Here is a 24,145-nt window from a genome sequence, read left to right as displayed (position 1 = left end):
TGTTAGTGTCTTCAACACCTTTTGAAAACAACCTGAGGCCTTAGCACAAAAACGATTTATGGTTTAAAGTATGACGATATTTTATGAGGTCTAGTCAGGCTACTGATTCAATCCCTCCCAGTTGCTGCAAACCAAGGCAGAACCTACAAAGACTCATGTTGTGGCAACATCTCCCTGAAATGGCTGTCAGGTGTCAGCTGCATATACCATGTGTCAGCTGCATATACCATGATTACATCTAACTTTGTAATTCTATAGATGACTGTTACATGAACTGGCAAGATGTTGGACTCAGAAGAATGTACTTTGTCCCTGGATAACTTGTTCTTTGAGAGGCCAGTTGTCCACAAAGTGTGAGTTGTCAGAAACAACCTGCATCTTAACAGTCATTCCCTCCAAAATGTATATTTAGCTAGGAACGGTGCTCTTGTTATGGAGGACGCTTGCTCAACCCTTTTCCTGCTTTGGTCCTGTCTCCAGAAAGCCACTTTGTCAAGATCAGAGTTCTTGGCAGTTGGAACCCCCTCCATCCCTCTCCCAGATTCCAGCCACTCAGGACATCCAAAAAGAGGCAGAGGATCTTTCATCATTCAGTAAGTTACATTTGAGGTGATTCAATCTGGGCCAGATTCCCGGAGCCAGATTAAGCATAGTCCTAGACTAAAATGCATTTACCATCATTTTTTTCTTTAAGACGAGGCTTAATCTGGGTCTGACACCGGCCCTAGGAGTCAGGATTTTGTTTCAAGTCATGTCAGTCCCTGTCAGTCATTACATCATCATGTCTTCTATCATCTCCAAATCAGGTTTCTCTCAGAGGTCCAAGAAATTCATTCCCCCTTTGAAAAGAACAGTCGGCAGTGATGGTTTCATACAAAATAACACAGATTTTAATGAAATTACCAGTGATGGAAGAAAAGAACCTGAGGGCCAGGGCGGGTGTGCTCTCTGGTCTCAGGAAGACTTCATGAACAAGTCTCAGTGTTCCACAATGGTCAGCAGAGGTCGAACTGAAACCCCACAGGAGTCTGGTCATGCGCTGGAGCAGAAACATTTTCCTCTGGACTTCAGCCAAAGCCCACCTGTACGGAGAAGGTAAACCATTCAAATTAAGCTAATGAGTGTGTATACTTTGCATTCAGAATACATAGTAAATGTCAGTTGCTGTCTTTTTTTTCTCCAATCATGTGTCTTATTCAGATACTATTGTTTTGCAATGTAATGAGTGTAAAAAAAAATACAAATAAATCCTTTATCGAACATTTGGCAAAGCCCGTCTGAAATGTAATCTTCTTTATCAAAGATATGGCTGTACTAGTTACATCATAATATGTGGGATATTACTGCAAGCACTTATGATCTATCTGCCCGTTAATGAAATCATCTCGTTCTCGTTACAGTTTGTTCAAACCTCTCATTGGTCAGGTGCTGAACAGTGGTGCAGACTTGAACACCCGCCACAGCCAGACAAGACCCAGAGAGCAGCAAACCTTCAACCAGGTTTCCATGGCGACAGAGCCTCGACTGGCAAGACAGTCAGCAGCAGGCCCCAGCCCCCTCAGCGGGCTGGGTCCGGCTGCAGCCCGGGGACCCCCACCGCATACACCGGACAAGGGCACCAAGAGGGCTAACGTCCTCCCCATGACACCCCAGCCCCTTCAGATACAAGGTAGTACAGCACAGACATAAATGTTATATATATATATATACCGTTCAAAAGTTTGGGGTCACTTAGAAATGTCCTTGTTTTTGAAGGAAAAGCATGTTTTTTTGTCCATTAAAATAACATCAAATTGATCAGAAATACATTGTTAATGTTGTAAATGACTATTGTAGCTGGAAACGGCTGATTTTTAATGGAATATCTACATAGGCGTACAGAGGCCCATTATCAGCAACCATCACTCCTGTGTTCCAAGGGCATGTTGTGTTAGCTAATCCAAGTTTATAATTTTAAAAGGCTAATTGATCATTAGAAAACCCTTTTGGAATTATGTTAACACGGCTGAAAACTGTTGTTCTGATTTAAAGAAGCAATTAAACTGGCCTTCTTTAGACTAGTTGAGTATCTGGAGCATCAGCGTTTGTGGGTTTGATTACAGGGTCAAAATGGCCAGAAACAAAGAACTCGTCAGTCTACTCTTGTTCTGAGAAATGAAGGCTATTCCATGTAAGAAATTGCCAAGAACCTGAAGATCTCGTACAACGCTGTGTAAAAACTCCCTTCACAGAACAACGCAAACTGGCTCTAACCAGACAGAAAGAGGAGTGGGAGGCCCCGGTGCACAACTGAGCAAGAGGACAAGAACCTTAGTGTCTAGTTTGAGAAACAGACGCCTCACAAGTCCTCAACCTGCAAAACACCAGTCTCAATGTCAACAGTGAAGAGGCGACTCCGGGATGCTGGCCCTTCTAAGCAGAGTTGCAAAGAAAAAGCCATATCTCAGACTGGCCAATAAAAAGATTAAGATGGGCAAAAGAACACAGACACCAGACAGAGGAACTCTGCCTAGAAGACCAGCATCCCGGAGTCGCCTCTTCACTGTTGACGTTGAGACTGGTGTTTTGCAGGTACTATTTAATGAAGCTGCCAGTTGAGGACTTGTGAGGCATCTTTTTCTTAACCTAGACACGCTAATGTTCTTGCTCAGTTGTGCACCAGGGCCTCCCACTCCTCTTTCTGTCTGGTTAGGGCCAGTTTGCGCTGTTCTGTTAAGGGAGTAGTACACAGCGTTGTACCAGATCTTCAGTTTCTTGGCAATGTCTCGCATGGAATAGCCTTAATTTCTCAGAACAAGAATAAACTGATGAGTTTCAGAAGAAAGGTATTTGTTTCTGGACATTTTGAGCCTGTAATTGAACCCACAAATGCTGAAGCTCCAGATACTCAACTAGTCTAAAGAAGGCCAGTTTTATTGCTTCTTTAATCAGAACAACAGTTTTCATCCATGCTAAAATAATTGCAAAAGGGTTTTCTAATGATCAATTAGCCTTTTAAATTATGAACTTGGATTAGCTAACACAATGTGCCATTGGAACACAGGAGTGATGGTTGCTGATAATGGGCCTCTGTACGCCTATGTAGTCGGCCGTTTCCAGCTACAATAGTCATTTACAACATTAACAATGTCTACACTATTTCTGATCAAATTGATGTTATTTTAATGGGCAAAAAGATTGCTTTTCTTTCAAGGACATTTCTAAGTGACCCCAAACTTTCGAACGGTAGTTATATATATTTATTTATATTATATTGCTAGGATGTGTTGTAGCTGAAGAATGTACTCAGGTTTAATGGTCATGGCAGCAGCTGTCACTGTTCTTTAGGGCTTGATGAGGTGAAACGAGGTGAGCCCTACCAATGCCCTCTTGGCTGTAATAGCACACAATTACCACTAGGGGTGGCCAATAATCTCCCACTTTGACTGGAATTGGTTTGGATATTGAAATATAAATACATTTATACAGATATATTGTTTTCATATCAGGTACTTCTGGGCCTGGGATACTCCGACCTGTCTCTGAAATCCGTATCCTTTCCCACCCTTAGCCAAAGTAATTACTGCTGAAATACATTAATCTTAACGAAATCTACAAATCTATTTTAGTTGGAATATGTTTGTATACTTAATCAAAGTAACACAGATGCAAAATTCAGATCTGTCTTCAAAGAGTTCCCTTACTTCAACTACGTCCAATCCAAAGCCCTGGATGATGTAAGTGCATCTACACTTTATTCCATCTTCAACCTTAATCATCAAAACGATATCTGTGATTAATTTCTTGGAACAAAATGCTCTTTGCAGGTTCTTTACACAGGAAAGAATGTTGTGGCTTGTGCTCCTACTGGTTCTGGTAAGACAGTGCTCTTTGAGTTGGCCATCATCCGCCTACTGATGGAAACCACAGAGCCCTGGAGAAACGTCAAAGCTGTTTATAGTAAGTAATGTCACATCAGGACCACCCATTTCTTAGTATCCTTTTAAAAAGCAATAAATTACATGTACTAAGACATCAACAGCCAATCTAAAACACCAAGAGCCAGTTAAAGCTACTGTATGGGTTAAGCTAGCTAACCTATGTCATTTTTGACCTGATTACATTCAGACTTTCAGTGTTCAAAGTGTATATGTTGTATTTTAAGTATTTATTAAATGTAGTGTTATTCTCATCAGTGGCCCCCATCAAAGCTCTATGCAGCCAGCGCTTTGAGGACTGGAAGAAGAAATTCGAGCCTCTGGGCCTGAGCTGCAAGGAGCTGACCGGAGACACAGAGATCGACGACTTCTTTGAGATTCAGGACGCCCATATCATCATGACCACACCTGTAAGTGAAAATGTATCCCAGTGTACATGTTGCATTAAAGCACGTCATTAGCAGCCATTTTGTTTCTGTGTGATATGTAGCAGAATGATGTGGCTGATCCTGTGACCATAGCAACCATCCATTGAAGAATAAGCAGACAGGATTCCCATGTTTGTCATGCAAACAGGGCTTGGGTATACGAGAATAGATTTTTTTTAAATTGAGGGCGCGTGGATGAATTGTGTTATATCAAGATAATTAATTAGAAGATTCATTTTTTTTTAAACAATAACTGACCAACTGTTAATTTAACACTTCATTTAACAAGTTCTCGATAAAGCTCAGACGCATGTCTCTGTTCCTCCCAGGAAAAATGGGACAGCATGACCAGGAAGTGGAGGGATAACTGCCTGCTGCAGTTGGTCCGGCTTTTCCTTATTGACGAGGTCAGTGTTTATGTCTAAGTAGCTACTTCATGTTCTGTTAAAAATTCCCTCAGGTATCACTGCAACCGTAGACCTGGTCAAATAACACTCCGAAACAGCTTGGACAGACTGATTGTGTTCTATTGTTTTTTATTTTGACATTGTACTTAGTGCATATCTGTCTAGTATTATGTTATGTGTTTCATTGACAACTAAATATACTCCATTTTGGCTGTGTTTCTAGGTGCACGTGGTGAAAGACACTACGCGTGGAGCGACACTAGAGGTGGTGGTGAGCAGGATGAAGGCGGTCCATGCCTTCCGTGCAGCAGAGAACCCCCAGGAGGACGTCTCCATGAGATTTGTGGCTGTCTCCGCCACCATCCCCAATATCAAGGATGTAAGTGGCTGAGGGGCCAAGAGGGGTCATGACACACTTTGGTCATATTCTAATACTCTAAAGAGGTTTCCTTCACTATAGTCCTTCTTTCCCTTTTTGATAAATGCATCTCTATCAGTGGTGGAAAAAGTACCCAACTCTCATACTTGAGTAAAAGTAAAGATACCTTAATAGAAAATGACTCAAGTAAAAGACACCCAGTAAAATACTACTTGAGTAAAAGTCTAAAAGTATTTGGTTTAAAATATATTTAAGTGTCAAAAGTAATGTATAAATCATTTCAAATTCCTTATTTTGAGCAAACCAGGTGGCACCATTATATTTTTTTATGGAAATCCAGGGGCACACCAACCTTCAGACCTAATTTACAAACAAAGCATGTGTGTTTAGTGAGTCCACAAGATCAGAGGCAGTAGGGATGACCAGGGATGTTTGGTTGATAAGTGAGTGAATTTGACTATTTTCCTGTCCTGCTAAGCATTCAAAATGTAACGAGTACTTTTGGGTGTCAAGGAAAATGTATGAAGTAAAAAGGAAGTTCTTAATGAATGTAGTAAAGTAAAAGAGTCAAAATATAAATAGTAAAGTACAGATAGTAGTGCTTTAAAGTATTTTTACTTAAGTACTTTACACCACTGATTTCCATCAGTGGAGGCTGCTGAGGGGAGGACGGCTCATAGCAACGGCTGGAATGGAGTCAATGGAATGGTATCAACCACATGGAAACCATATTTGATACCATTCCATTGACTCCATTCCAGCCATTATTATGAGCCGTCCTTTCCTCAGCCTCCACTGATCTCCATATGTTGTTCTTATCTGTCCTGTCCTGTCTCCTTCAGAAAGATTAAGGGAATAGTAAATAGGGAAGGAGAGGAGGAGGCGTCTTGGAAGTATTGCTATTTACCAATTATCATTAAACAGAGCATTTATTTTAAGAAATTCCCTCTTCACTGTGTTCAATGGTTTGACATGGCAGATAGCAGACTGGCTGTGTGACACCAGAGGCCCTGCTACTTGTCTGGAGATGGATGAGAGTCACAGACCTGTGAAACTGAGGAAGGTAGTGCTGGGTTTCCCCTGCAGCAGCAACCAGACTGAGTTCAAGTTCGACCTGTCACTCAACTACAAGATGGCCAACATCATCCAGACCTACTCGGACCAGAAACCAACCCTTGTTGTGAGGAACTCTCTTTGTGTGTCTGAAATGTATACATGATCAGCACCATATTTGTAAGTATTGCCATTGTTAATAGCTCACACATGGGATATTATTTTTTTTAACAGTTTTGCTCAACAAGGAAAGGAGTCCAGCAGTCAGCCGCTGTTCTGGCCAAGGATGCCAGGTTCATCATGAGGATTGAGCATAAACAACGGTTTGAGCTACTTACCTTTTTATTCTCTACAGATGTACAGGTACTCAATACAAATGTCTTACTGTTTCGTTAGATCTGATTGAATTGTTGGAATCTTCTGTTTGCAGGTTGATGAAGTATGCAAACTCTCTCCTGGACTCAAAACTCAGAGGTTGGTGGATAATTTAGGGTTAATAATTTATATTCCTTCTCTTCTGTATCATGTAGGCAAACATTTCTCATTGATTTGAATATAGCTATTATTGCATTAGAATGTGAAATCACTAGCCCTGCGTTTTCTCTATTCCAGACCTGGTGACGTTTGGGGTTGGTTTCCACCACGCCGGGGTAGACGTGTCCGACAGGAAGGTGATTGAAGAGGCCTTCACCATGGGAGACCTGCCTGTACTGTGTAAGCATTAGGACCGTCACCATGGCAGACCTGCCTGTACTGTGTAAAGGCACTCTCACATTGCAACGAATGTGGATCTAGCGTTCGTCTGCCCGTCGTTCAGCGCGATGCGTTTTACAATATAAACGTTTTGCAAAATAAAGGTACACATACATGTTATTCAATCATTGCGCACACACACTGCTCGAGCGTCAGCGGGTGTCTGCTTAGCCAGGAGCTAAAATAGAACTTGGTTCTATTTTTGATGCTTGATGCGCTGCAAGTCCTGCCTCTCCCATCTCATTGTTTTTTAGGAGCATATACCAACGTGGGTGATTGAAAGATGAACTGAGGTCCACACTCCAGTCCAGTCGGTGGTGCACCTTAAAGTTGGTTGCCAAATGCCATATAAAGTGGCTATGCAGACACTCGAGCAGTGTGTGTGCAATGATTTAATAACATGTATGTGTACATTTATTTTGCAACGCACGCGACGCGAGCGGTGTGTTCAGCATATAAAGGTGTCCGCATGCTTCCCAGCCAAAACAGTTTGTGCATAAATTGTGATGACATTTTGTCGCGATTTCTTCGTTTTGGACTTCGGCTAGGGTTTTTTCAGCTATTCGAACAAACATTTTTTCTTGAGGCAAGCCGAGGTCGGTAGCTGAAGTCTACGACCCCTCGTCGGCAATTGGTCAACAGTAGGGCTTCTTCAATTAAATGCCTGTTGTCATTCAATGAGAGACGACTCGTCCCCCATTTTTTCACTTGAGAAATACTGCACCAAACATCCTAGACAGTTGCAAAAAGTCAAAATTAATGACAGATTTCTCGAGTTATCTAAGGTCTCATTGTTGACTATTTTTAGTAAATATAAAATTAAAATTATTAATTTCAACTGCATCAATCAACCCTACATCGATTCCCGCTATCTAAATCTACTCATTGATCTTTGTGTCCACAAGAGCATTAGTGAGGTCGGGCACTGATGTTGGGCGATTAGGCCTGGCTCGCAGTTGGTGTTCCAATTCATCACAAAGGTGTTCGTTGAGGTCAGGGCTCTGTGCAGGCCAGTCAAGTTCTTCCACACCGATATCGACAAACCATTTCTGTATGGACCTCGCTTTGTGCAGGAGGGCATTGCCATTGTGTGTAGATGGGTGAGAGGGGATTTAAAAAATAAAACAAATCATTTTGAATTTAGGCTGTCAAGAGATATGAATACTTTCTGAAGGCAGTGTATGTGGTTTCTTAGTTACAACCAGTACTCTGGCAATGGGGGTGAACCTGCCAGCCCACCTGGTGGTGATCAAGTCCACCATGCACTACATCGGGGGAGCCTGCAAGGAGTACAGCGACGCCGACATGCTGCAGATGATTGGCCGAGCAGGCCGGCCACAGGTACAGATTGCAGACACGCACTCTAGTCCCAGCATCCTTAGCACCACATGTTACAAATCATAGTCCAAAACCAGCTCCTATTTTTATATTTTACCTTTATTTAACTAGGCAAGTCAGTTAAGAACAAATTCTTATTTACAATGATGGCCTAGGAACAGTGGGTTAACTGTCTTGTTCAGGGGTAGAACAACACATTTGTACACATTTGTCGATCTAGCAACCTTTCGGTTACTGGCCAATGCTCTAACCACTAGGCTACCTGCCGCCCCAGCGAGCAAAACTAGTTGCCCGCTATGCAGTGGGAAAAAATAGTTGAAATTAGGTAATTACAAAGTGTTCTATTCATTATGACGTTTCAACTAGCTTTGCCTGATTTGTAGCCAGTGCCCGTTCTGTATTTTCAAATCTGAATGCGGTGTAAAGCAAAACACCAGTCTCAATGTCAACAGTGAAGAGGCGACTCCAGGACGCTGGCCTTCTAGGCAGAGTTGCAAAGAAAAAGCCATATCTCAGACTGGCCAATAAAAATAAAAGATTAAGATGGGCAAAAGAACACAGACAACTGGACACAGGAACTCTTCACTGTTGACATTGAGACTGGTGTTTTGCGGGTACTATTTAATGAAGCTGCCAGTTGAGAACTTGTGAGGCGTCTGTTTCTCAAACTAGACACTCTAATTAATGTGCTTGTCCTCTTGCTCAGTTGTGCACCGGGGCCTCCCACTCCTCTTTCTATTCTGGTTAGGGCCAGTTTGAGTTCTGTGAAGGGAGTAGTACACAGCGTTGTGTGGGATCTTCAGTTTCTTGGCAATTTCTCACATGGAATAGTCTTCATTAATCAGAACAAGAATAGACTGACGAGTTTCAGAAGAAAGGTCTTTGTTTCTGGCCATTTTGAGCCTGTAATCAAACCCACAAATGCGGATGTCCAGATACTCAACTAGTCTAAAGAAGTCCAGTTCTATTGCTTCTTTAATCAGAACAAAAGTTTTCAGCTGTGCTAAAATAATTGCAAAAGGGTTTTCTAATGATCAATTAGCCTTTTAAAATGATCAACTTGGATTAGCTAACACAACGTGCCATTGGAACACAGGAGTGATGGTTGCTGATAATGGGCCTCTGTACGCCAATGTAGATATTCCATTAAAAATCAGTCGTTTCCAGCTACAATAGTCATTTACATCATTAACAACGTCTGTCTGCACTGTATTTCTGATCAATTTGATGTTAATTTAATGGACAATAAAAATGGCTTTTCTAAGTGACCCAAACATTTTGAACAGTAGTGTAAATGTTTTCTTCCACCTTTTACATTACAGAGTATTTTGTGTAGATTTTTGACAAAAATTACAATTAAATCGATTTTAATCACACTTTGTAACCAAGGGATCTGAATAATTTTGCAAGGCACTGTATCCATGGCAGCAGTGTCACTGAAAGTGGACGGTCCATTGATTTGATGTAAGGCTTTGACTCTGAATTATTTTCCTCTCCAGTTTGATACGTCAGCAACAGCAGTGATCATGACCAAGACTCACACCAAAGACAAGTACATGCAGTTCATGAATGGGGCAGAAATTATTGAGAGCAGGTATAGTGATGGGTTACTTCCTACAGTCAAATATACATTTTCACAAATCATCAGGGACAGACTGATATTCTGCAAAAGGTACAGGGATTGGATTGCTGAAGACTGGGGTAAAGTCATTTTCTCTGATGAACCCCTTTCCCATCGTTTGGGGCATCTGGAAAAAAGCTTGTCCGGAGAAGACAAGGTGAGCGCTACCATCAGTCCTGTGTCATGCCAACAGTAAAGCATCCTGAGACCATTCATGTGTGGGTTTGCTTCTCAGCCAAGGGAGTGGGATCACTCACAATTTTGCCTAAGAACATAGCCATGAATAAAGAATGGTACCAACACATCCTCCGAGAGCAACTCTCCCAACCATCCAGGAACAGTTTGGTGACGAACAATGCCTTTTCATGCATGATGGAGCACCTTTTTTTTAACCTTTATTTTACTAGGCAAGTCAGTTAAGAACAAATTCTTATTTTCAATGACTGCCTAGGAACAGTGGGTTAACTGCCTGTTCAGGGGCAGAACGACAGATTTTGTACCTTGTCAGCTCGGGGATTTGAACTTGCAACCTTTCGGTTACTAGTCCAATGCTCTAACCACTAGGCTACCCTGCCGCACCTTGCTATAAGGCAAAAGTGATAACTAAGTGGCTCGGGGAACAAAACATAGATATTTTGGGTCCATGGCCAGGAAACTCCCCAGACCTTAATCCCATTGAGAACTTGTGGTCAATCCTCAAGAGGCGGGTGGACAAACAAAAACCCACAAATTCTGACAAACTCCAAGCATTGATTATGCAAGAATGGGCTGCCATCAGTCAGGATGTGGCCCAGAAGTTAATTGACAGCATTGCAGAGGTCTTGAAAAAGAAGGGTCAACACTGCAAATATTGTCTCTTTGCATCAACTTCATGTAATTGTCAATAAAAGCCTTTGCCACTTATGAAATGCTTGTAATTATACTTCAGTATTCCATAGTAACATCTGACAAAAATATCTAAAGACACTGAAGCAGCAAACTTTGTGGAAATTAATATTTGTGTCATTCTCAAAAATGGTAAAAGTTCCTCAACACTTGTTTCAGAGTGTAGCTTATATGATTTGGTTTTACATGAATTTGTATGATACAGTACATTGTGGTGATGATTGTTCCACTACATAGACCGGTACCTTTCTTTAAATCTCTGTTTGATATCATACACTTTGTGGTTCACATTGAGGTTGAAGTATTTTTGTCCTCCTCCTCAGCCTGCACACCCACCTTGTGGAGCACCTGAACGCTGAGATCGTCCTCCACACCATCTCAGACGTCAACATGGCCCTGGACTGGATCCGCTCCACCTTCCTCTACATCAGAGCACTGAAGAACCCCAAACACTACGGTAAGTACACACAGACTGGACATCACCCTGTCATTATTAGCAATAGCCAGCATTGTTAGCATGGATGCTAGTCTATTTCTGCACCCGTCAGTCAGCTACATCGTTAGCATGGATGCTCGGCTATTTCAGTATGAACAAGTTAGCCTAGCACCCATGCTAACAATATATTTCAGCAGTAGTCAACAGTTAGATTGTTAACATGGATGCTAACTTATTATAGTACAGTTAATAGCATGTACTTAGAATATCTCACTACGTCCTTACAACAGTTTCTCAAATGTCACAGATATACATTGGCAGATCATACGTGAGAAAACACCTGTCCATACTTTTTGTTGCAGGTTTTTCCACCGACTTGGACCGATGTGGGATCGAAGCCAAATTGCAAGGTGTGGCATTCCTGTGTTTTCTTTGTTAATATGGACTTCGTATCTGAAAACACAGAATATCTCTATCATGTGTTTGTGTAGTAACTAACTGTATTATATCTCTCTATACTCTCTGCTCCAGAGCTCTGTCTGAAGAACCTGAACTCCCTGGCCTCCATTGGTCTGGTCTCCATGGATGAGGATGTCAACATCAAAGCTACAGGTTGAGAGCAGCAACCCATTTTGTTTTTTGCATGGCTACTATGGCCTTTTACTGTTTGTTTCATTAATTATAATCAGAAGTGTACAACAACTAACAAACCCTGTACATGTTTGGTTTTATTCAATATAGATATCTCCTACATTTGCTTTCCAGCATCGAAAAGTCGTTGTACTCAAGTCTGTTCTCTTCTTGACATGTGTAATTGTGCTCATCCCCTACAGAGGCAGGCAGGTTGATGGCCAGGTTCTGTGTGGCATTTGACACCATGGAGCAGTTCAGCAAGGTGACTGGCACTGAGACCTTACCTGAGCTGGTAGGTATACAGTAACAAGGTAACACTGTAGCATGTCTCATATGCACATACACTGTTTTTATTGAGTTTCTGTATTGTGTTGTTTGTTACATAGGAAATTATAAAAGATGCGTTGAGTAGATTTTGTATTGAGAATCCCACTGAAATGGAAGCCGGCTCTTCACACAGATAGAATTGATGGCGAAGGGCAGAGAGTTCACTGACGTGCAGCTGAGAGTGAACGAGAAGAGAACCCTGAACACGTTGAACAAGGACAAGAACAGGATCACCATCAGGTTAGAGTACAATTCAATGATACATCGGAAGAAGAGGTGAAGTGACATATACAACAAATGTAAATGCTCATATCTGGGCTTTTTTCTCCAGGTATCCCATGGAGGGAAAGATCAAAAACAATGAGATGAAGGTGAACTGGTAAGTCAAGCAGTGGCCCGTACAGTGTACCAACATGAGAAGATGGAGGATGACATTGACACCACCATGTATTCTCTTTGGGTGAATCTCAAAATAATTTTCTTGAACTTCGTCTCTTTCCCACAATACCCGTCTTCCACCTCAGCTTGATTCAGGCCCAGTTTGGCTCCATTCCAATTCAAGAGTTTGGACTCACACAAGACACCGGTAGAATCTTCCGGAATGGAGTCCGAATCAGCAGATGTAAGTCATCAATCACTTAACATTTTGATAGTAGAAGATGATTTGCATTGAGCCTTGTCTGATAAGCAAGCATCCTTTGAAAAAAACACTATTTGATCCAAGATATGTTTTGATTACGAACCAGGTTTGGCAGAGTTTCTAAACCAGCGCTCCAAGACAGGCTTCTCTGCTCTGCTCAACTCCCTGATACTGGCCAAGTGCTTCAGTGCCAAGCTGTGGGAGAACTCTCCTTACGTCTCAAAGCAGCTGGAGAAAATAGGTAGGAAGACATTGAAACATGTCAAAAAATACTGTCAATGCTTGTTGAAAATGTGTAGTTAATAGTTACTATGCTGTTACTGTGTTCAGAGACCTTTAAGAAATCCATTGACCAACTGATTTATTCCTAGACAAATTAAAGTAGTATAGTTGCTGTGAGCATAGAAATATAGTGGTCCTGTGTGGCTCAGTTGGTAGAGCCCGGTGCTTGTAACGCCAAGGTTGTGGGTTCAATTCCCGCAGTATGAAAATGTATGCACTCACTGCACTCACCACTGCTAAATTAGAAATGTAATAAATGAGATTGTATTTATTATATAATTATATAAATGTCTGTAACGGCACAGATGACGTCACTATCTGTTCCAGGGTTGACTCTTTCAGCTGCCATGGTGAACGCTGGGCTCACCACCTTCAGTAAGATAGAGAAGACCAACGCCAGGGAACTGGAGCTGGTGAGCATGCAGCCTCTATAGATGACTATAACAAACAAAGTAATTCATTTAAACACCCTGTTGTTTCAATTTCTCCATGGTTTATTGACATACCCACTGAAACAAAAATGCTGTTTCAATTAAATCAGTCTTTGAAATGTTGTTCATAAAGCCCCTTTCTACATCAAGAGTCGTCACAAAGTGCTTTCACATACAATAAATGCAAATATTTGCTGTCTAGATCGTCAACAGACATCCTCCATTCGGAAACCAAATCAGAGAGGCTATCATCAATCTACCCAAGTATGAAGTTTGTTTGGAGCAGGTAAAAACCTTTGCTTTGGTTGAATTTTTGTTAGAACGGAAAAGGTGATCAAGATTAATCACTGTAGCAATATTTGGTGTCGGGACAAAACATAATTTTTTTCCACACATATCATTTAATATTACAGCTGAGTATTTTTTCAATTACTGATCAATTAATACATCTCCCCAACAACCTGTGATTAAATTTTTTATTTCTCGCGTTTTAGCTTCCAAGATACCATGTCGCCACCGCAGAGATTGTCGTGACTGTGAACGTGAAGAACCACGAACAGCTGCTGTCAAAGAGAACTGCTCCTGACCACCACTATGTCACCATGATCCTCGGGGACTGTGACAACAACGTGGTCTTCCTGCAAAAACTCACGTAAGATAGGAGGTTGAACATTTCGAGTCACACACACACACAGTCTGATACATGCATAGACACACACTTTATCTAAAGCTTGCCTGTAGAGACAACTTGTTAAAAGCGTATTGAAAGATGTTTTAAAGGTTCATACATGATAACAAGTTATAAAGCATTATACCTGCAGGCAGGGTTCTCCAACGGGCCGAAATTGGCCCATGGGGGTTTTTATTTGGCCCCCAAGTTTGAGCAAAAAATTAATACTAATATTCATTCAAGGGTTTTTCTTTATTTTTACTATTTTCTACATTGTAGAATAATAGTGAAGACATCAAAACTATGAAATAACACATGTAATATTTTAGATTCTTCAAAGTAGCTCTCTTTGGTGACAGCTTTGCACACTCTTGGCATTCTCTCAACCAGCTTCATGAGGTAGTCACCTGGAATGCATTTCAATTAACAGGTGTGCCTTGTTAAAAGTTAAATAGTGGAATTTATTTCCTTCTTAATGCGTTTGAGCCAATCAGTTGTGTTGTGACAAGGTAGGGGGGGTATACAGAAGCCCTATTTGGTAAAAGACCAAGTCCATATTATGGCAAGAACAGCTGAAATAACCAAAGAGAAATGACAGTCCATCATTACTTTAAGACATGAAGGTCAGTCAATCCGGAAAATGTCAAGAACTTTGAAAGTTTCTTCAAGTGCAGTCGCAAAAACCATCAAGCGCTATGATGAAACTGGCTCTCATGAGGACCGCCACAGGAAAGGAAGACCCAGAGTTACTTCTGCTGCAGAGGATAAGTTCATTAGAGTTACCAGCCTCAGAAATTGCTGCCCAAATAAATGCTTCAGAGTTCAAGTAACAGACACATCTCAACATCAACTGTTCAGAGAAGACTGCGTGAATCAGGCCTTCATGGTCGAATTGCTGAAAAGAAACCACTACTAAAGGACACCAATAAGAAGAAGAGACTTGCTTAGGCCAAGAAACACAAGAAATGGACGTTAGACCGGTGGAAATCTGTCCTTTGGTCTGATGAGTCCAAATGTTAGATTTTTGATTCCAACCGCCGTGTCTTTGTGAGATGCAGAGTAGGTAAAAGGATGATCTCTGCATGTGTGGTTCCCACTTTGAAGCATGGAAGAGATGGTGTGATGGTGTGGGGGTGCTTTGCTGGTGACACTGTCTATGGTTTATTTAGAATTCAAGGCACCCTTTACCAGCATGGCTACTACAGCATTCTGCAGTGATACGCCATCACATCTGGTTTGTGCTTAGTGGGACTATCATTAGTTTTTCAACAGGACAATGACCCAACACAACTCCAGGCTGTGTAAGGGCTATTTGACCAAGAAGCAGAGTGAGGGAGTGCTGCATCAGATTACCTGGCCTTCACAATCACCTGACCTCAACCCAATTGATATGGTTTGGGATGAGTTGGACCACAGTGAAGGAAAAGCAGCCAACAAGTGCTCAGCGTCTGTAGGAACTCCTTCAAGACTGTTGGAAAGGCATTCCAGGTGAAGCTGGTTGAGAGAAAGTGTGCAAAGCTGTCATCAAGGCAAAGGTTGTTTACTTTGAAGAATCTCAAATATTCTATATATATATATTTTTTTTTTAAATGGTTACTACATGATCTCATATGTGTTATTTCATAGTTTTGATGTTTTCACCATTATTCTACAATGTAGAAAATAGTTTTAAAAAATAAAGAAAAACCCTTGAATGAGTAGGTATGTCCAAACTTTTGACTGGTACTATATATTAATATCTGTTCATTTTGTTGTGAGTTTTCACAGTAAAAACACCAAGAAATGGCTGCAAGTGGTTTTAATTTAAGGAATCCTTTCCAGGTATTCCCACCCATTAATAGAGAGACACGTGATCTTATACAAATGTAAACAAGGTTTGAAATGATTATGTTTTAATCAAACATTATATCTGTTTGGGATTCTTGCAGTCAATTTGTGGTCTAAAAATTATTTGTAATTATAAAGTGGGTGGTTCGAGGCCTGCCTGAATGCTGATTGGCTGACAGCCGTGGTATATCAGATCGTATACCACGGGTATGACAAAACAGTTATTTTTATTGCTAATTTGGTTGGTAACCAGGTTATAATAGCAACAAGGCACCTCAGAGGTTTGTGGTATATGGTCAATATACCACGGCAAAGGGCTGTATCCAGGCACTCTGCGTTGCCACGGTATATTGGCCATATACCACACCCCCTTTGGGCCTTATTGCTTAATTATGTTCTGGACCCCTGGCCATCCGCTCAAGAAAGAAAATCGTCCCGCGGATGAATCTAGTTGATGATTCCTGCCTGCAGGCTTTAGGTAAAGTGTTACCGTCTTACACTCAGACAGGGAAAACAGTGAAAGAAAGAGAGCAAGACCAAGAAAGGGAAAGAGTGATGAAATGGAGAGTGACTGTGTTGTGTGTTCGTCCAGAGACTTGATGCTGTTGAAGTCGGGAAGCTGGTCAAAAAAGATCGAAGTGGCGAAAGCCTCCAAAGGAGAGGAGATCAATGTGAATCTGGTCAGCTCAGAATACGGTCAGGCAGCTAAATATCAGGACATTTTTCTCTCACTTTTATTATAGATTTGTGTTCAAATACATTTCTACAAACTGCTTCAAACTTGTAAAAGGCAGTTTAAGTAGAGTGGAATTGTTTAATTGAGATTTATGAAAAGTAAGAATATATTCTATTAACTACATTGAGATCTTCCTCTCTTCAGTGGGGTTGGACATTCAACAGAAGTTTAGTCCCTTCTTCTCTGGACCGAAGAGGTACGGAGCTGAATCACTCGCACCTGAGCAACATAACACCATGCAGCAAGCACAGGCTAATGCTCAGAGATCACAGGGTGCAACACAGAGAACACAGCCAACAGCTCAGCAAACACAGAAGAGAAACTCCACATCCACATGTGCCACAGAAAAGGGTAGACTTATTCAATACCTTACATTTGTATACTTTTGAGCTATTGCTAGGTTGTACTTGCGGACTCACAAGGACTGTTGTTGTTTTTTAACACAACTTCCGATATCTTTTTTTCCCCTCACTGAAATACAGATTCCTCACAATCAGATCCAGGCAAAAGACAATGTAACCACTTATGCAAAAACAAGGATCAATGTGGCCACGACTGCTGTGAGTTTTTTGTCCTCAAACTCTCCATTGCTCAATTGACACTTAGAATCATTCAAATGGTTTATTCACAAATTATTACATTTGTTTTTTCAATTTCCTCCTATCTGTTTCCCAGGTAAAAATGGAGGGCCGGGGGTTCTGAAAAGGCAGATGAATCAGCATTCGAGTTTCACCTCCTACCTCCAAGACCTGAAGACCAGGAGTGACACACTGACGGAGACACCAGTCAAACGCCTCAAGGTGGGAGAACAACTGACAACAGCTGCAGCGGTTGTTTAAAATATAACCCCTTTGGGCTAAAATTCTAATTTGAGAGAGAGAGAGTAATAGGCTCAAAACAAAATACTTATTCATACCATCACATAAATCATGCATTGAAGTTAGAGACGAGTGACACGTGTTTCATGATCATTTGCTGATTTGTCATCGACTAACTGAACGAGGAACTTTTACCTGAATGAATGTTTCATCTCCCTGTTGCTGGTTCCTTTAGATGAGAATGAATGGCGGGATGGGAGCTGCGAACATGCAACAGTTCTCTTATTCACCTAAGCCAATCCTACCTGCTTCTTCTAGGTACGTACCCTCCTTTACCCAAAACATAGACGCAGTTAATTAGCGTGGAGTTAATTGATTACTAATCCAAACTGTATCTGACACATTCCAAATATTTTCTTAACTTGTTTTGAAGGTATGAAGGTAACCAGTATGGCGCTTTAGCAAGACCACAGAGTGTAGATTCAGCTGAGGACTTTACAACACCCCAAGAGATGGCTTATGTTGTGACCTATGGCCATGGTATGTTTAGTATCGAAATGCTTCTAGAGGCTTCTAACTCCATTCACCTTCAATACAGCAGTGTGGTAGTGAAAGGGTGCTAAATGGACACTTGAGAGGAGTAACTGAACATATGTGTGTCTCTACAGAGTATAATGACTACCTGGAAGACATATCTCAGACAACGGGAGATTTGAAACCACCACCTGTTCAACTTCAGACCCTTACGGAGTCACAAAGTAGGACGTCTCAGTTACAACAAAAAAACTGTCATACTGTTTTTTTTTAAACTGTTATATCCCACGATTCCATTAAATAGACCTATTGTAGATTCAATCAAATGTACACACAGATTATTTTCGAGTAAACTACTTCCTTCAAATTTACTGCAAACAGATGACACTGTGTTCTCATAATCATAACCAATCCATATTTTTGTTTTAAGGCACTTCAATGTGGAGGAAGCCCAATGCCTACGATGGAAGATCCCTCAGCCACAGCACCCCCCAAAGCACCCCGCAAAGCCAGACCAAGAGTTACCCTCAGAGCCACAGCACCCCCCAGAGCCAGAGCAGGAGTTACCCTCAGAGCCACAGCACCCCCCAGAGCCAGAGCAGGGGTTACCCTCAGAGTCACAGCACACCCCAAAGCAGGGGTTACTCCCAAAGTATCTCTCAGAGCCAGAGCAGATGTTACCCACAGAGTCACTGCACCCCCCAAAGCAGGAGTTACCCTCAGAGCCACAGCACCCCCCAGAGCCAGTGCAGGAGTTACCCTCTGAGTCAAAGCACCACCCAAACCCAGAGCAGGGGTAACAGTACCCCCCAAAACCAGAGCAGGTCTTTCTCTCAGAGTTCCATTGTAGACTTGACCGACGACAGTGGTTTCTTCTCATCGTCAATCACCCCCAGCGTGACCTTTGACCTGGGAGACGAGTGGGACGATTTTGACGATGACAACTTGGTGCACGCCAACGAGAAGCCATGCACCTCTGTTGCTAAAACTAAAGGAGTGGACCTGGACTGTGATAGGCCAAAAGGTATTCTAACAGGGAGCCATTTTTGAACATATCAATGTTAAAAATGTCATTTCTTTGTTCATGCTTTTTCAGTGGGGCAAATTATTTAATAGTTAAATGTATTGATGTTTTCAGGAAACTCCACACCACTACCATCCATTTCCTTACTGCCCAAACCCCGCTGCACTACATCCAATTCCCCACTCAGGTGAGCTCAGCTCGTAACAAACTAGGACTTCACAGTTCCACAAGCTGTCAAACCCCTGTCATTTCACTGAATTAAACATCTATCGTCTATCCCAGCGGGCAAAACTGGTTTCTGGTTGAAGAGACGTCAGTAGGAAGGAACTTGGTACTGTTGCAAATACTTGATAAATGTGACCCTGATTCATTGATTATCAATGTTATGTAATGATTTGTGTGTCTCAGGTCGATCTCCCCAGTTGTTTCTCAGATACCAGTTACTACTCTCCCAGTCAGACCACACAACTCCCAGGCTGCTGCTAGCTGGAGCCACTCTGACAACAAGACCACAGTGAGTTACTATCTACCCATAGTATCAGTTAACTTTATTTCAATGCTGGATCTGAGGTCAACATGAAATTGACAGCAGACAAAGCCAAGGCTTCTGTTCTTATATACAGTCAGTGTCCAGTTTATTAGGTACACCACCCTGTTCACAAAAATGGTTTGCTCCTACAGACTGTGAGTCACGTGGCCGTGGCTTGCTATATAAAGCAGAAAGACCGGCATCAAGGCATTCAGTTACTGTTTGACTGAACGTTAGTGTCCAAAACAAGTGACCTAAGCAACTTTGAGAGTGGTAGGATCGTCGGTGCCAGGCGCGCCGGTTCCAGTATTAGAAACGGCCGGCCTCCTTGGCTTTTCACACACGACAGTGTCTAGGGTTTACTGAGAATGGTGAAACAAACATAAAACATCCCGTCAGCGGCAGTCCTGTGGGTGAAAACAGCTCGTTTATGAGAGGTCGAAGGAGAATGGCAGAAATCAGCAAATAACGGCGCGGTACAACATTGGTGTGCAGAACGGCATCTTGGAACACACAACTCGGCTGTACTTGTCACGGATGGGCTGTTGCAGCAGACAACCACACCGGGTTACAATCATATCAGCTAAAAATAAGAAGAAGCGGCTCAAGTGGATGTGTGATCACCAACACTGGACAATTGACGAGTTGAAAAACATTGCCTGGTCCAACAAATTCTGGTTCTTGTTGCGTCGTACTGATGGAAGAGTCAGGATTTGGCGTAAGCAGCATGAGTCCATGGACCCATTCTGCCCAATTGTGAAATAATGTGGGGAATGTTTTCCTGGCACACCTTTGGTCCCTTGATACCAATTGAGCAAAGTTTGAATGCAATACCTTGTAGAATCCATGCCCCAAAGAATTCCGGCTGTTCTGGAGTAAAAGAGTGGTCCGGTCCATTATGAGATGGGTGTACCTAATAAACTGTCCACTGAGTGTAGAATGAAGTTACCTTTCATCACACAATTCACATGCTTTGAAATCAAAGATAGCAGGGCATAGCAATGTTATGTTTTAGGTTTAGCAGCCCATTTGTTTCAGTACACATTTGAAAAGTAGTCTAAAACACACATCTTTGCCCTCTGCAGAGGACATTCAGTGAACCCCCCATGAAAGCACCACCCTCCTTCCCAAAACAGACTGACACTAGCTTGCCCCCCCTGGGACAACGGTTTGATTTCTTCTCAAAGACGACTACCCCAAACAATGACACTGTGACTGGCAAAAGGTAAGGAGGGACTATAGAGAAATAATATTTAATTTTCTTAACTTTTTTAATACATACTAACTTAAATCATGATTATGAATTAACTTTATATCATTGACAGACAGCATTAATCTTCATTGCAGGCTCCAGGGAGAGGATTACAGCAAGGAAGTGGAGGCATTCATGGGGATATTTGATGGACTATTTTAGTAGTGTTTGTAGTTGTATGCACTATTTCCATGATAATGTTTCATGGTGATTTGTCATGTTATTGTGTATGTAATTTTGTTATACTGTTATTTATACTGTTTGTTGTTTGGGATTCACTGTTAGATTTACTGTTGGTCCTATTTGAAAATGTTTATCTAGGAGTATGAACTTTCACTCTTCTTTAGCAGGATTCCAAAAATGTAATATTTCTGTGTACTTTATTAAATGAACACAATATTTATTCAGAGGAAGTCTGAGGGTGTAGAGAGCAATAGTAATGGTGTCATGGACCATATAATGGTGTTTTATTCCCTTTAGTGGACTGTCTTTAAATTGCAGCTTGTAGCTGCATTTCCTGTGCTCACAAGGGGAGAAGACAGTAGGGGATGTAACTCTGAGCTGGATGTAAAATGCAGTATAGCATCCAGCTCAGAGTTACATCCAGCATCCAGCTTTAGTTACATCCAGTATCCAAATCAGTTACATCCAGGATCCGACTCACAGTTACATCCAGGATCCTGCTGCACTTCCTGTGCTTGCGATGGGAGAAGATGAAGAATCCAGAAAGCAGTTGGTTGTTGTTACCTAAAAGTTCCCACCTTCTTCATCCTGTATTTGATAGCCCTTATGCTGGCACCATCTGTAAGTATTTACGTTTCTGTATGTTTTTATATGCTTACATGTTATTAAGTAATTTCCTACTTTTCGCCTCATCAAATATTGCTAGCCAAACAGTCCTAACCGTTAGCGGTCAACCATTAGCCATTGCCATAGAGATTTATTGTTTAGCCCAGCTGTTCACTAGCCCCATTCAAATGTGCAGTGCATTCGGAAAGTATTTAGACCCCTTTACTTTTTCCACATTTTGTTACATTCTTATTCTAAAATTGATTAAATTGCTTTTTTTCCTTCATCAATCTACACACAATACCCCATAATGACAAAGCAAAACCAGGTTTTTAGAATACAAATTTAAAACCTTTACTCAGTACTTTGTTGAAGCACATTTGGCAGCGATTACAGCCTCGAGTCTTCTTGGATATGACACTACAAGCTTGGCACACCTGTATTTGGGGAGTTTCTCCCATTCTCTGCAGATCCTCTCAAGTTCTGTAAGGTTGGATGGGGAGCGTTGCTGCACAGCTATTTTTAGTTCTCTCCAAAGATGTTCGATCGGGTTTAAGTCCAGGCTCTGGCTGGGCCACTCAAAGACATTCATAGAATTGTCCTGAAACCACTCCTGCGTTGTCTTGGCTGTGTGCTTAGGGTCATTTTCCTGTTGGATGGTGAACCTTCGCCTCAGTCTGAGGTCCAGAGAGCTCTGGAGCAGGTTTTCATCTAGGATCTCTCTGTACTTTGCTCCATTCGTCTTTCCCTCGATCCCGACTAGTCTCCCTGTCCCTGCCGCTGAAAAACATCACCACAGCATGATGCTTCCACCACCATGTTTCACTGTAGAGATGGTGCCAGGTTTCCTCCAGACATGACGCTTGGCATTCAGGCCAAAGAGTTCAATCTTGGTTTCATCAGACCAGAGAATCTTGTTTCTCATGATCTGAGAGTCTTTAGGTGTTTTTTGGCTTCAAGTGGGCTGTCATGTGCCTTTTACTGAGGCTTCCATCTGGCCACTCTACCAGGCCTGATTGGTGGAGTGCTGCAGAGATGGTTGTCCTTCTGGAAGGTTCTCCCATCTCCACAGAGGAACTCAGGAGCTCTGTCAGAGTGGCCTCCCTGACCAAGGCCCTTCTCCCTTGATTGCTCAGTTTGGTCAGGCAGCCAGCTCTAGGAAGAGTCTTGGTGATTCCAAACTTCTTCCATTTAAGAATGATTGAGGCCACTGTGTTCTTAGGGAATTTCAATGCTGCAGACATCTTTTGGTACCCTTCCCCAGATATATGCCTCGACACCATCCTTCTATCGGAGCTCTATGAACAATTCCTTCAACCTCATGGCTTGGTTTTTGCTCTGACATACACTGTCAACTGTGGGATCTTATATAGACAGGTGTGTGCCTTTTCAAAATCATGTCGAATCAATTGAGTTTACCACAGGTGTATAGATAGGTGTATAGATAGATACAACATGGGTCGTATCGCTCTGTTGTTGAATGGACCAAAAGAGAAACTAATCTTTCTTACTGACGAGTCAATAGAAGGTAGGCTCTGCACGTTCCTGAATAATAGAGCAACACTTGAGGGAATGGCATCTAAAACAATTGCAAAATCTTTAGGTGTTACAGGGACCTTGTAAAGTGATAAGAATTCCTTATAACTGAGTAGAAGACCCCCTCTGCATTTACCAATTGGCTCACCAATAGGATATTATTTCAGAACCAATATTCTAAAAAAATAAGTATTTTTATACAATATATCCCGATTATTCCATATATATTTCATCTGTGGAGAAAAAGTATGCTTATAAATTAAAGACCATGACAAGAAAACCTGCCGATGAAATGCAGAAGGTTTCACTGGAACTTTGTCAATATTATAATTGCAAACCAACATGAAGTTAAGGCCACCAAAAGTAGAGAAGACATGAGGAATACAATTCCAGATAGAAGTGGGTCTTCTTAGGAATTGTTTTATACAGTTGATCTTAAGTATTATTTAAGGTAGTAAAGTCCAGATAATTCAGCCCCCCATTCTCGTGTTCATTACAACAGTAATCCTAATGTAATGGGTACGGTGTCACGATCGTCGTAATGATGAGACCAAGGCGCAGCGTGAATAGAGTTCCACATATTTTTTATGAACTGAAACTCACTGGGGGGGGACAACCAAAGGAACCGTGACGCTTCTAGTGTGCACACAGGCACCTAACTGTAGACAAGATCCCACACCAGAAAGTGGGAAACAGGGCTGCCTAAATATGATCCCCAATCAGAGACAATGATAAACAGCTGTCTCTGATTGGGAACCATATCAGGCCAACATAGAAATACAAAAAACCATAGACCTACAACAATCCTAGACCTACAAAACCCTAGACATTCAATACTAGAGTACACACCCTGGCCAAACCAAAATATATAGAAAACAAAGATATCTAAGGTCAGGGCGT

At 41.7% G+C, this 24,145-nt stretch overlaps 1 protein-coding gene across 1 annotated transcript; it reads left to right on the top strand.

Annotated features, from left to right (window-relative positions):
- Positions 1 to 282: 282 nt before the first annotated feature.
- Positions 283 to 21,321, top strand: hfm1 (helicase for meiosis 1). Its single transcript, XM_065006089.1, has 38 exons — positions 283 to 353; positions 542 to 593; positions 959 to 1,095; positions 1,401 to 1,669; positions 3,673 to 3,716; positions 3,807 to 3,939; positions 4,176 to 4,327; positions 4,675 to 4,752; positions 4,976 to 5,131; positions 6,111 to 6,311; positions 6,419 to 6,507; positions 6,615 to 6,658; positions 6,797 to 6,898; positions 8,133 to 8,278; positions 9,775 to 9,869; positions 11,105 to 11,238; positions 11,580 to 11,627; positions 11,749 to 11,829; positions 12,051 to 12,142; positions 12,311 to 12,417; positions 12,509 to 12,556; positions 12,702 to 12,799; positions 12,924 to 13,058; positions 13,427 to 13,512; positions 13,733 to 13,816; positions 14,025 to 14,182; positions 16,620 to 16,723; positions 16,908 to 17,114; positions 17,246 to 17,323; positions 17,439 to 17,563; positions 17,817 to 17,899; positions 18,015 to 18,121; positions 18,250 to 18,339; positions 18,546 to 19,139; positions 19,254 to 19,326; positions 19,548 to 19,653; positions 20,754 to 20,893; positions 21,016 to 21,321. Exons 1-38 carry the CDS (start codon positions 283 to 285, stop codon positions 21,080 to 21,082), a joined length of 4,614 nt encoding a protein of 1,537 aa, XP_064862161.1. The 3' UTR covers positions 21,083 to 21,321.
- The last annotated feature ends 2,824 nt before the right edge of the window (positions 21,322 to 24,145 follow it).

This window comes from Oncorhynchus nerka, linkage group LG20, assembly GCF_034236695.1.
Source record: "Oncorhynchus nerka isolate Pitt River linkage group LG20, Oner_Uvic_2.0, whole genome shotgun sequence".
Classification (NCBI taxonomy): Eukaryota; Metazoa; Chordata; class Actinopteri; order Salmoniformes; family Salmonidae; genus Oncorhynchus; species Oncorhynchus nerka.
Note: the sequence above shows the minus strand (reverse complement) of the source record. Positions and strands in the feature narration are given on the sequence as shown.

Coding starts and splice junctions, on each gene's coding strand:
- hfm1 (XM_065006089.1), top strand. CDS start 283: ATGTTGGACTCAGAAGAATGTACTTTGTCCCTGGATAACTTGTTCTTT. Junction 14,183..16,619: donor GTCTTCCTGCAAAAACTCAC/GTAAGATAGGAG, acceptor GTGTTCGTCCAG/AGACTTGATGCTGTTGAAGT. Junction 16,724..16,907: donor TCTGGTCAGCTCAGAATACG/GTCAGGCAGCTA, acceptor TCCTCTCTTCAG/TGGGGTTGGACATTCAACAG.